General features: G+C 54.3%; 1 protein-coding gene across 1 annotated transcript in view; it reads right to left on the bottom strand.

The window, feature by feature from the left end:
* VCP (valosin containing protein) overlaps nt 1-13,686 on the bottom strand; it is a 274,541-nt gene that overhangs the window by 149,092 nt on the left and 111,763 nt on the right. Inside the window, exon 10 of the mRNA XM_069626812.1 lies at nt 817-929. Coding sequence (XP_069482913.1) covers nt 817-929 — 113 coding nt within the window. The remainder of the gene's footprint in view (nt 1-816; nt 930-13,686) is intronic.

The following is a 13,686-nucleotide window of genomic DNA, read 5'->3' as shown; positions in this document are numbered from 1 at the left end:
TGGGCCCAGCCCTTAAGTGTCTTTGGCTTGAAGAGCATACAAGCTCGACAGGTAGCCTCGGGATGGTCTTGTGGGAGACACAAATTGCACGTATTGTGCTTATCTACCCTGGGGAACTTCGTTACACTTCGGGCAGAATTTAAACGGAGTACTCTCCATATGTATTAATTTGGCAGCGGGCGGGTATATGTAGGAAATAATGTGTGGGAGCCTGTATGACCACCCCCCACTCTCCCTACTTGTACAGGGCTGAGGCCAGGGATCATGGGTACATGGGAAGGCACACTAGGGATAGTATTACTGGCACGCCCTAGTTCGACGCCCCTTTTCGAGTTTCGAAAAACAAACACTCCGCAGCTTCCACTAGATGTCGGCCTATGCACAGCATGTGATCTAAGCAGATTCCACAAGCCTAAGAATGAAGAAAAATTATAATATATACATACATACACACATACATATATGTAGCTTGTAACCGGTGTCGAAATTAAAGTCGGCAGTCTCAGTAGTTGCACTAAAAATGGCACAGTGATCACACAGAACCCATCTAAGGCAGGTGAAATCAGATTTTTTTGGCAGTTAAGATCCCATTGGAACTACGGACGGTCCTTGCTGGGAAGGTTAACTGAGCCCCTGTTGAGTGACCCTGGCCAAGTGTAGGTGAGTTGAAAGGTATGCAAGATGGGATTCCAGAGAAGGATGCTTAACATGATGCCCATATCACCAGGACAGTCGGAGGCTAAATACAGGATGCTTTGAAAAATGGTAAATCTATTTTCACTGTAGGTTATCTACTTCACAATATCAAGCGATTACCTGCTCCAAGTCAACATCGTCCGCCAGCTTCATATTCTTTGTGTGGATCTGCAGAATCTCCAGACGACCTGTGGCATCTGGAATACCAATATCTACTTCCCGGTCAAAACGCCCTGCAAAGCGAAAGACAGACTTAGTGCCCAGACATTACTGTTGCACTGAATTTGCAGCAGAAACATTTTCTAAAGTTCACATTTAATGCTGGCAATTGTGACTATTTGATTTGCACAAAGAGATTACATGAAAAGGGACAAACAGATCAGGTATTTAGGAGAATATTGCAAGGTACATTTGAAGAACATGCATCTCGAATACAGACACTAGACAAACTATTGAACAATGTTAGGGAGAAAACTCAGAAATGTGCTAATTACCTTCTAACTTCGAGACCCCCCAGCTCTTTTGCTGAACTTTTAGCTTTTATCCTAGAGAGAGCAAGACCTTTTTCCCCCCGCTCTCTCATGCATTTGTATTTGATTTGAACACTTTCTTTTGGTTTTGGAGTCTGACAAACTCCATAGGCATCATTTTTTTACATTGTGACAGCACCCTTCGCGTAGTAAAGTGAAATTGACTTTAAAGTTTTCTCTTTAGAGACCCAGCACACACTATACTACAATAGGGTGCTGGAGGGGTTACTTAGTATCCACTTTGTCTAACTTCGCGTGTAACATTTCTACATTATCCTTTCTATAATTAATAGCTGGTGGCTGTGGTTTACTTTTTTTCTACCATTGAGTATTTCTACCGCTGGCTTCAATTGCAGCAGTAAAGCACCCATGGGTGCCCATTTTGTCAAAATGGCCCTGGTCGTCTTTTTGCCATTTCTTGTTGGAAAGGTCCTTCTTGAGATTTGGTTTTGGTCCCTTTTTTCGTTTGGTCTTTGGTGGGATTCACCAGTGAAGCCCCCTCTGACTCAGAAGCTCACCAAAAGGACGGACTGGGTTAGGATTATAGAGAAAGACATGCGAAAGAAATATTTCTAAAGTTCTGGCAATAAAAACCTACCGGAGTAAAGTTAGTATTAATATAAACCAGCGGTATGTTAGAGGCTGTTAGTAAAAGTGGTAGCCTCGAACAATGGGACAATCCCATAGGGAAATATTTGCGGTCCAATATTTACAGTAGTAACCACTGCCACCAGCCAGAAACTTGAGAGGGACTGTATGGTACCCCTCGAAAATGAACGTTAGAGAAAAACTATTAACCCTTCCCAGTACCTCCATAGTAAGATGGGTTGTACTGGTTTAGTTCATAAAAATTGACTAGTAAAGTCAATTGGGACTTTACATGCCCTGGGAGACAGTAGTCAGTCCCAGTGTATGGAGTCTATGTTTGGGGGTCGCTACAACACCCCTGTGTCACTGCACTGAAGGTGCTGTGTAACATGTGTAAAAAGATGGTTCCTATGAGGGTGAGATAAACCCCATAGACAAACAAAAAATAGCCTAGAACACACATAGCAAATATGCCTAAGAGTGGGAAAAAGAGTCACTTTTAGCAGGAGAAAAAAAAAAAACCTTCAAATCCAGCAAAGCTGCTGGGGGACTCTATAGGGAAGGGAAATTAGCCATAGAATGAGAATTCTCCCTAACAGAGGAATAGGCCATCCGAGGAGGAGAATGCATCCCCTCCCCCCCCATGCTCCCCGGCTGGAGAAACCTGCTGGCGAACCTCCGGCACTTAGTGTTTGTCGTAGTCGCAAACCGATCGATCTGGGAATTGCCCCATCATCGAAACAGTAGGTCCACCTGATCCTGCCAAAGCTCCCACTTGTGGCAAGAGCGCAGCTCCCTGCCGAGTGAGTCAGCGACAGTGTTCTTCACTCCTGCCAGATGAAAAGGTACCAGGAACATCCTCTGGGCGACGGCCCAGTGCCATAGATCCTGTGCTTCCTTGGAGAAGGCCAGGGATCTGGTGACCCCCTGCTTCCCAATGTACAGCATCGTGGTGGTGTTGTCGGTGAAGACCCGCACCACCTTGCCCTTGAGGGACGGAAGGAATGATTTGAGAGCTCAAAACGCGGCCCGCAGCTCCAGGACGCTGATGTGCAATGACTTCTCCTCCGGTAGCCAAAGGCCTCTTGCGTGGAGATTTCTGGTGTGCGCACCCCATCCCTCCAGGGAGGCGTCCGTCGTCACAGTCTCCTGATGTGCTGGGGTATGGAAGTCTGTGCCCGCCGCTAGATGCGTGCGGATGCCCCACCACCGAATCGCTCGACGGAATGTCTTGTTGAAGGCGATCTGGTCTTCGAAGCTTCCCGATACTTGGATCCAACCGGCGTCAAGGAACTCTTGCCGCATCCGCAGCCTACACAGCCGAACGAGGTAGATGCATGACATCATGCCGAGCAGGGACTTAATGGACCTTGCCCTGGCAACTTCCATGGTCAACAGCCTTTGTACCTTGCCCAGGATGGCCTTTATCCTGTCCTCCGACGGCGAAGCCAGGCGCAACACTGTTGAGCCTGGACTCCAGAAACCGAGCGTCCTGCGATGGCACCAAGCAGGACTTTGCATAGTTTATCGAGAACCCCAGTTTGTGAGCATGCGGACGGCCCTCATGTGTGCTTGACGGCGAGTTCCCTTGACTTCGCTCGGATGAGACAATCGTCCAGGTAGGGGTAGACGTGGACCCCCTGCATGCGCAACCGCGCCACCACCGGCACCAGGCACTTGAAGACCCTTGGTGCTGACTTCAAACTGAAGGGTAGGGCCTTGAAGTGACAGTGCTGCCCCTGGACCACGAAGCGTAGAAACATTAGATGCCCCTTGTGGATGGGGATGTGAAAATAAGCATCCTTCAAGTCCGGCAACAATAGGAAATCCCCTTCCTCCAGTTGTCCCAGCACGCGCTGAAGGGACCATCCGAAAATTCTGGGACTCGATATATTTGTTGAGGCGGCGGAGATCCAGGATGGGCCGCTAACCGCCGGTCTTCTTCCCGACGAGGCCCTGGAGCCTCTTCGGGATGAGGTCTTTCGCCCCCTTTTCCAGCATCACTCGTACTTCTAGAAGCAGTTGGGGGGGGGACGAGGTTTTCTTGCCTGGCCACTGGTGGAACGCAGGGACACTTTCTTTGGAACTCCAGGGTGTGTCGATGGGCCAGGGCGTCCAGCACCGATCAGTTGGTGGAGATGGACTTCTACACACCGACGTTCGGCCGGTTCAGTCCTAATTTGTCGCGGACGACCCACTTTGGGGGCCTTGGCAAAGACGATTTACTCTGGCTTTGCTGCAGCCCCTGTAGGCTTCCTGGGCCGAGGAACGGGGTTGGTGAAGGTACGAAGAGAAGTTGCCCCCGAATCCTTTGGAGGCACCATGGTACTTGCCTCTGGGGGACCGCCTCTGTTGGTGTGCCCAAGGCACGTGCCGTCTGGGTATCTGCCTTGATGGCTTGATAAAGATTCGTCCACCGTCTTGCCGAACAAGTTGTCCCCGTCGAAGGGCATGTCCAATACCCTTGTCTAAACGTCATGAGGGAAATTGGAGGCCTTCAGCCAACCACATCGACGAAGGCAAACACTGTTGCCTATCTGTCGGAAGCCGGTGATGTCCGTGACCACTGATGGCATGGTCCGATGCCACCCCGCCTTCTTGCAGGATTTCAAGTGCCTCTGCCCTCTTATCGTCCGGAAGTCCAGGAGTCGGGCGATTTTAGACCAAAGCTGAAATAGCTCCGAGGCCTTAAGATCATGGCATGGAATGAGCCAATCTCGTAGGGTGGAGAAGCCCTGGGTACCGGCGACGGGAGGTCTGTTCCGTCGTAGTCGTCCGTACCCGTTGGCTCCGTCTCGTCCCTCGGCAGAGGGGATGGAGGTGAAGGATGCTAGGGTGGCGGCAGACGGACTCATCTGCTCTTAGGCGGCGGGTCCCCTGATGGTCCAGGCACTGCTGGATCGCCCGTCGGAGGCACGGGTATCCTTGTCGTTATCGGAGCACAGGGTGTGCAGAGCTTGTAGGAGGTCTGCCGACATGTCAGTCGGTGGTGGTGGTTGCAAGTGGAGCGTCGGCAGTGGCGTGGTGTCCTCTGGTTCCTCACCGCCCTGCCGCCCCTTGTCCCTTTCCACATCCGCCTCATCGGGGTCCTTGCTGTAGGACCTGGCCTCGACAAACTTCTTGCCAAGCACTGTCTTCAGGCCTAAAAGCTCCTTCTTGAGAAGATATGAGTCCGGCAGGACTACCGTTCTTCTCGGCCAGGGGCGACTGCCTCGGGGAGCTGATCATCGTCTTCACGGGAATCGTCTCATTGGGCAGGAAAGATTATTCCCTCCGAGTTGGCAGGGAACCTCTCGTCTTGGGGGTTGTCTCTAATGCGACCGCATCTGCAACCTTTACCAGGGACGCAACCACTCCATCAATAGATGCCTTAGGGAGGGGGATAGTTGGCGTGGTTGACTGCGTTGGCGATGCTGCGCCCGGCCTGGCTGCCTGCGGAGCCCGTACAAACAGCGCTCCCGGTGCCCACAGACTTGCAGTGCTTTGCCTTATGTTGGGCCCCATTTGCCAGAGCGCACTTAAGGTTTAAGAAGACAGCTCAGATTTTCTCTTGGGAGAAGCATGCTGCCAGGGCTCACCTGCCGCTGGGGTCTTCGTCTGCAGCCACTCAGCGAATCGCTTGCGACGGTCCTTCATGGTGCGTGGCACCATGTCCATGCAGAACGCACAGGCCTCCACGTGCGAGCGGTCAGAATGTAGGCAACAAAGGCACAGGGAGTGGCCATCGTCCAAGAAGATGTTCCACAGCCCGCATCCTAGGCAGATCCTGAACAGAGGCGTCGAGTCTCCTTTATCCTCGGCCACGTCCACGTGGTGTAGGCCTCCAAGAATCTTCTGGAATCCTCCAAGAAGTGAACTTGACGAAAAATCGCCCTCGAGGGGCGTAGAAAGTTCAGAAAAATGGGTCCCCGTTAGTCGGATGATGGATCGATAGAGATTGAGGCTCGATTGACCGAAAAATAGAGATCAACATTTTTAAAAAAAGTCACAAAACGCAGTAAAGCTGGAGAGCTATAGCACGAGGACTACCAACACTTGAACGTGCGGTAAAAATGGCTGCCAGAGGGGCTTAGGTAGAGGGCAGTCATTGGCTGGGGGCAGTATGACCCAGAGACCAGTGATTGGTTATTAGGAGAAAGACAGTTCAGAGACTGAAACCGATTTTTTCTTTACCGAGGATTCCCAGCCTGACGACGGGGCATTTAAATCCATGCCAGACCCCATACTGGAGAAAGTCCTGTTCTTCCAGCTGTCCAAGCACATGCTTAAGAGTCACCATCCGGAACTTCTGGGACTTGATGTATTTGTTTAGATGATGGAAGTCTAAGATGGGCCTCCAGCCGCCAGTCTTTTTTACGAGGAAGTAAAAAAAAAAAGAGTACACTCCGGAGCCCCGAAGCCTCTTTGCGACGAGCTCCATCGTGCCCTTCTTCAGCATGGCCCGCACTGCCTGCAGCAGCTGAAGGACGCAGTTTTCCTGCCGGGCCACCGGTGGTATATGGGGACACTTCAGTTGAAATTCCAGGATGTGTCCGTGGGTGAGAGCGTCCAGCACCCAATGGACGGTGGATATGGTCTCCCACACACTGACGAAATTAGTCAGCCGGCCTCCCACCGGGGAGCACGGGTGGGGGCCCAACGCCACGGCCGGTACAATCCTGCTTGGCCACCGAAGGGCCGCCTTGGGGACCCTGGTAACAACCTCCTCTGAAGGCCTTGGAACGGCCCCCCGTTTTCCTGGGCCGACGAACAGGAGGGTTGACGGTAAGATGAGGCACCTCCACTGAAACCTTTGTAGGATCCTTGGGATTTGCCGCCTGAGGTCCGAAAGGACGGCGGTCGCTGCTGTAGCATGCCCAAGGCACGAGCTGTCTCCGCCTTGATGGCCTGAAGAGACTCCTCTACGGCCTTCCAGAACAAATTATCCCTGTCAAAGGGCATGTCCAACACCCTCGACTGAACATCCTGACGACAATTGGTGGCCCCAAGCCAGCCCTGGCGAAGGCAAACCCTGTTGCCCATTTGGCGGAACTCTGTTGGCGATTTCCGTGGCAACCGTGATCCGACGTCACCTCACTTTCCTACAAAATCTCGAAAGCCTACAACCTCTTGTGGTCGGGAAGAAAGTACAGGAGGGGAGCGATCTTGAACCACAGCTCCCGGTCGTACCGCGCCAAAATGGCGAGAGCGTTGGCGGCCTTGATGGTAGTCGCCGCTGATGTGTTAACTCGTCGTCCCACGGCATCAAACTTCTTCCCCTCACTGTCTCGGAAGGCAGGTGGGGAGGGATGGGGGGGGTGGGGGGTCAGTAAGTCTGCTGTGGGTGGAAATGGGAGGCCGCCAAAGAGGGCGTGCACGAAGACTTCTTCTCGGCTGCTGCCAAAACCACAGAGTTGGTGACGGTTGGGTCCGCAAGCACTTGGGTGCAGAGTCCGGCACCCTGTACTTCACATAACGGTCCCTCTTCGCCAGGGCCGTGGAAGGATTCTTCCTGAGGGCCAACCCCTCGTCCCAAATGTCATCTAGGAATGTCTTCCTCTTGGCCTTGCTGCGATGGTATAGGAAACCTTCTCCTCAGGAACGAGCTGGAAGAGCTCTGAAGCCCTGGAGAACATGGCTTGAAACAAGCCCATCTCGTCGGGAGGCAAAGATCTGGAAGGTGGAGATGGGAGGTCCCCCAAACCACCGTCGTCAGGCTCTGTCTCATCCCTCAAGGAGAGGGTGCCCCCAAGGGGTTGCAAGGAGGTGGAGGGTGAAACTTCCACTTCTTGGTCAGTCAATCCCCTGTCTGTACCGGTTCCTGCGGAAGGGACTGCCGGTGCAACAGGCATCCTCGTTTGGATCTCCGAGACCAGAGTAGGCAAAACAGAATGTCTGCAGAGATATCTTCAGGTGGCCACTGAGGCGAAGATGGAGCCGGTGACTGCGTCGTAGGCTGCTCGACCAGGCCCCCCCCAAACGCCCTGCTGTTTCTCGGTCTTCTCATTGTCACCCTCATCGGAATCCTTGCCGTAGGGCCTGCTCTCGACGCACCGCCCCTCCTGGATGGTCTGGAGGCAGTTAAGCCTCTCCTCTGAGGAGATATCCGTGCCCTGGAGGACTAATGGGCCCCTCCTCTGCGACCAGAGGGGACGGTTTAGGAGAAATTAACATCTTCTCCGGTGTCTACTCTATGGACTGAAAAAAGGACTACCTCCTGGCAGGCAGGGATACTCTCGCAGTTGGGACCGTGTCCTGCGGGTCCGCAAGGTTAGGGAGAATTCTCACAAATTTGCTAATTCCCTTCACCTTAGAGACCCCCACCAACTGCTGGATTTTGAGGACTTGGCTCTTTTTTACTGAGAGTGTGGCCCTTTTTTCCCCCCACTCATGTATTTTGATGTGCGTCTTACTCTTGTGTTCTTTGATAATGGAGTTTTAGACAACTCCATAGCCATCGTCTTTTCAGCTGTGTCACAGAACAACCTCAGTGCAGTGGCACAGGGAAGGCTTTCCCAAGGTTTAAATACCTTCTCTGAGATAAACTACTGTTTCCCAGAGTAAGTAAAGTGAAATTGACTTTACTAGTCTTTCAAATTCCTAGAACCAGCACACCCCACCTCACAATAGTGTGCTGGAGGGGTTACCCAATGTCCCGTGTCTAGAAACTCATGTAGCAGTCAAATGCTACCCTTTCCTCTTGAAATGGCTGGTGGCAGTGGTTTAACAACAGACTACCATGATTTCTCCCGACCGCGAACACTGGTAGCGTTAAATCTCGGGTGCCATGTTTTTCAAGATGGTGTTTGAGCCCTCTTCGTTTAAACTGGTTCCTGTCCTTTTTCGCCATTTGTGGAAAGGTCCTTCTAGAGTTTTGCCATGCGCGTCATTCCCGTATTGGTCCGTTTGTTTCATCGCCTTGGGCGGGCTTCAGGACTGAAGACCGCTTCTGACGCCAGAGTGTCTGGGGTGGGCAGGAAGTGAGGGAGGTGCCGAAACTCCCTGTGCTTAGTCTCCTAGGAGACCCGAATGCACTCTGGCGTGATTGTCTGGCTGACTGTCTGGCAAGGACAGCCACCCTGCTGGGTGACTGGCAGCTAGGATGGAATAAATGGGAGGAAACTGGATAAAAAGAGTCTCTTGGCTTGGAAGGCAGAGTCGACCACTGGAACGAAAGAACCGAAGACAAGCGTGAAGAGGACAGCTGCTGTAACTCCTGGATCGCTGGTTTGCCCGGTGAAGCCCTGCTGCAGGTCTGATTCACTAAGTTCATCTCAACAGAGAAGCCCTGCAAGGACGACTTCTCCCTTTGAGTTGGTGGGGCCAATCAACACGTAAGCCACCTGGATACCATTCTTGAAGCTGGTTGCATTTTCCTCAGAGTGCTGCAGGAAACCAAATAGCCACGGAGAGGGACACAGTTTGTGTGCTTGTCTACAACTACCGGAATTTAAGATTTGCCAAGTATCAGCTTTGGCCTGTCCCAGTGCAGGAGAACCCAGACGTCCTCCCTCTTGTCCCCACGAGTGAGTCACAGGAACAGCGAGATATGCAGGAACAGAAGTCTTCAGCTGCATCTTTTTCTTCATTGTAAGGTACTGTGAAAACCCGACCGAGAGAACTTACCTCTTACTGCGAAAGTGCTTGGAAGGAACAAGTTACTTACCTGTAACTGTTGTTCTCCAGCATGGGTCTGGCATGGATTCACATGCTCATGAATATTCCCCGTCGTCAGGCTGGGAATCCTTGGTAAAGAAAAAAACAGTATCAGTTTCGTTTCTGATCTGTCTTTCGTAGTAATAACCAATCACTGGTCTCTGCGTCATACTGACCACAGCCAATGACTGCCCTCTACCTAAGCACCGCCTCTGGCAGCCATCTTCAGATTTGGAAGCACGTGAAGTGGCAGTATGACCAAGTGAAGAGCCGCCGAGGGGTAGGCGGGAGGGTTCGCATGTGAATCCATGCCAGAGAACAACAGTTACAGGTAAGTAACTTGTTCCTTCTCCAGCATGGGGTCTGGCATGGATTCACATGCTCATGAATAAAGAATACATAGCAGTACACACATGCACAACCACGGGAGGTGGCAAAGGCTCAACATTAAGCATTACATCAAACTCAACATTAAGCATCTTACCTCCTCACCAGGCCCACCTCAGGCGAACAGGTTGCGCAGCACTGCTTGGCCGACCCTGGACTCCTCCCTGGAATCCCGATCGACGCAGTAGAATTTCGTGAAGGTGTGCGTCGACCTCCACGTAGCAGCCCTGCATATGTCCAGCAGGGGCACACCAGAAAGGAACGCCGTGGTAGCTGCGATCGCTCTGGTGGAATGGGCTCTCGGACAGCCAGGCAGCGGTCGGTTTGCCAACCGATGACAGTACATGATACAGCCGGAGAGCCATCTGGAAATGGAAGCCTTCGAGAGAGCCTTCCCCTGATTGACAGGTCCAAAGTTCACAAAGAGTTGTGACGTCTTCCGAAAACACTTCGTGCGGTCCACGTAGAACTTCAGCGCTCTAGCCACATCCACCGAGTGCCAAGTCCTCTCAGCCGGCGACGAAGGCGACGGGAAGAACACAGGCAACACCAAGGGTTCGTTGAGATGGAAGTCCGACAGTACCTTGGGCATGAAGGAGGGGTGCGTCCTGAGCACTACCCTCGTGTCGTGAAAAGTCAAGTACGGGGCCTTGCAGGAAAAGGCCTGGATCTCACCCACCCGTCGTGCGGAGGTGATGGCCACAAGAAACGCTGTTTTCCACGACAGAAACTTCAACGAACGGAGGTCCCATGAGCTTGGTCAGCACCACGTTGAGCTCCCACGCCGGGGCCGGAGCCTTCACCGGCGGGAACGATCTGAACAGTCCCTTCATAAACTCTTTCACCAGACGATGAGACCACAAGGACGTCCGGCCCGTGGTTCTGGTGTATCGGGAGATCGCAGCAAGATGAATCTTGATGGACGCGTGTGCCAGTCCAGCTTTGGCCAGCGTCAGCAGGTACGGCAGTACCTGGGGAGCCGTAATTCGTAGAGGGTTAATCTTCTGTGCATGGCACCAGACAGAGAACCTCTTCCATTTGTGTCCGTAGCATTTAAGAGTCGAGGACGCCCTGGCCTTTGCAAGAACCTCTCTGCAGTCGGCCGGTATGTCGTATCCTCCAAACTCTAGCGCTGCAGGAGCCAGGCCTGCAAGTTCAGCGATTTCGGGTCGTGGTGGAGGATGGCGCCTCCTTCCCTGGAGAGTAGATCCGCGTCCACAGGCAGCTTGATTGGCGGGGACGCTGACAAGTCCAGAAGGTCCGGGAACCATATCTGCCTCGGCCACGCAGGTGCAACGAGGATCATCCTGCACCGTGACCTCTTGATCTGGTTGACGAGCCGGATTAGCAGTGGCAAAGGAGGGAACGCGTAGAGGAACAGGCCTTCCCAGGGGAATGAGAAAGCATCGCCCATGCTCCTCGCCTGGGGAAACCTGCTGGCGAACCTCCGGCACTTGGAGTTCGTCGCCGTCGCGAACAGGTCGATCTGGGGTGTGCCCCACCGTCGGAAGAGGCGATCCACTAGATCCTGCCGTAGTTCCCACTCGTGGCACGAGCGCAGCTCCCTGCTGAGTGAGTCGGCGATGGTGTTTTTTTATCCCTGCCAGATGAAACAGCACCAGAAACATCCTTTGGGCGACGGCCCAATGCCACAGGTCCTGCGCCTCCTTGGACAGTGCTGGGGACCTGGTTCCGACCTGTTTCCTGATGTAAAACATGGTGGTGGTGTTGTCGGTGAAGATCCTCACCACCTTGCCCTTGAGGGACGGAAGGAAGGACCTGAGGGCCCAGAACACTGCACGGAGCCCCAGGACGTTGATATGGAGGGACTTCTCCGTCGGGAGCCAAAGGCCTCTCGCGTGCAGATTTTCGGTGTGCGCTCCCCACCCTTCCAGGGAGGCATCCGTGGTCACTGTCTCCTGGTGGTCTGGGGTCTGGAAGTCCATGCCCGCCGTCGGATGCGCGCGGGTGCCCCACCACCGGACCGCTCGGCGGAAACTCTCGTCGAGTGTGATCCTCTCCTCGAAGCCGCCCGTCGTTTGGATCCAGCGTGCGTCCAGGAACTCCTGCAACGGGCGCATCTGGAGCCTGCACATGGGAATGAGGTAGATGCAAGAAGACATCATTCCGAGGAGGGACTTGATGGACCTCACCTTGGCCGCGTCGGACACCAACATCCGCTGTACCTTGCCCAGGATGGACCTGGTCCTTTCCTCCGACGGGGAGGCCAGAAGGGACACTGTCGAGCTTCGCTCCCAGAAACAGTGCGTTTTGCGCGGGTACCAGGTGGGACTTGGCGTAGTTCACGGAGAATCCCAGGTCCGTGAGAAGTTGGACGGTCCTTGCCGTGTGCTCCACGGCGAGCTCCCTCGTCTTGGCTCGGATGAGCCAGTCGTCCAGGTAGGGGTAGACGTGGATCCCCTCGCGCCGCCACCGGTGCAAGGCACTTGGTGAATACCCTGGGTGCCGACCGAAGTCCGAAGGGGAGGGCTTTGAACTGGTAGTGACGCCCTTGGAACACAAACCTGAGGAATTTTCGGTGCCCCTTTAGGATGGGAATATGGAAGTAGGCATCCTCCAAATCCAACGACGACAGGAAGTCTCCTTCCTCCAGCTGACCCAGGACGTGCTGGAGGGTGACCATCCGCAACTTCTGCGCCTTGATGAACTTGTTCAGACGTCGCAGGTCTAGGATGGGGCGCCATCCTCCCGTCTTCTTCACGAGGAAGTATCTCGAGTAAACTCCGGAGCCCCGAAGCCTCTTTGGGACGAGTTCGATGGCGCCCTTCCTGAGCATCGCCTTTACCTCCAGGAGAAGCTGAGGGACGTGAAGCTCTTTCCTGGCCACGGGGGGGGACGCGCGGGCACCTTCTTTGAAACTCGAGCGCGTGGCCCCAGGCTAAGGCGTCCAGCACCCAACGGTCGGTGGAGATGGACTCCCACACGCTGACGAAGCTCGCCAGCCGGCCTCCCACCGGGGTGCTTCGGTGGGGGCCCGACCCCACGGCCGGTTCAATCCTGTTTCGACGAGGCTTTGCCGCCTTGACCTCCTTGGCAACGACGGCGGGGTCCGCCAGACTTGCCTCGTCCTCTGTAGGCCTCCTGAGACGACGAGCGGGCCGCTTGACGGTAGGTGGAGAAACCGCCGCCGGAACCTTTGGAGGCGCCCTTGCCTCCGCTGCTCCGAAAGGGCGTCCGTCGTTGCTGCAGAACCCCAAGGGCCCGGGCCGTCTCAGTGTCCGCTTTAATGGCCTGAAGGGAATCGTCCACTGTTTTCCCAAACAGGTTGTTCCCATCGAACGGCATGTCCAGGACTCTGGTCTGTACGTCCTGACGGAAGTCCGTAGCCTTGAGCCATCCACGCCGCCTAAGGCACACGCCGTTGCCCAACTGGCGAAACCCAGTGTCGGCGATGTCCGTCGCAATAGTGATGGCGTGGTCCGACGCCACCTCACCTTCCTGTAGGATCTCCAGGGCATCCGCCCTCTTGTCGTCCGGTAGGAAGTCCAGCAGGGGAGCCAGTTTGTACCATAGCTCCCTGTCGTAGCGGGCCACGATAGCCAAGGCGTTGGCCGCTTTAATCATCGTCGCTGCAGACGAGATGACCCTGTGTCCCATAGCGTCCAATTTCTTTCCCTCGCCGTCCGGTGGGGAAGTCGATGTGGAGGCCGCACCCCCCCCCCCCGCTTTCTTCCTGGCCGCCGCGGAGACGACGGAGTAGGCTGCGCCCGGAGGCACAGGGGGGCCGCGTCCGGGACCCGGTACTTCTTCTCGTACCGGTCTCTTCTAGCTGGCGTCGTGGACGGGTTCTTGAGGAGGGCGAGGCCCTCATCCCAAATGTCGTCCAGTA

The sequence above is a fragment of the Ambystoma mexicanum genome, chromosome 6p (assembly GCF_040938575.1).
Source record: "Ambystoma mexicanum isolate Mex_15411 chromosome 6p, UKY_AmexF1_1, whole genome shotgun sequence".
NCBI lineage: Eukaryota > Metazoa > Chordata > Amphibia > Caudata > Ambystomatidae > Ambystoma > Ambystoma mexicanum.
Note: the sequence above shows the minus strand (reverse complement) of the source record. Positions and strands in the feature narration are given on the sequence as shown.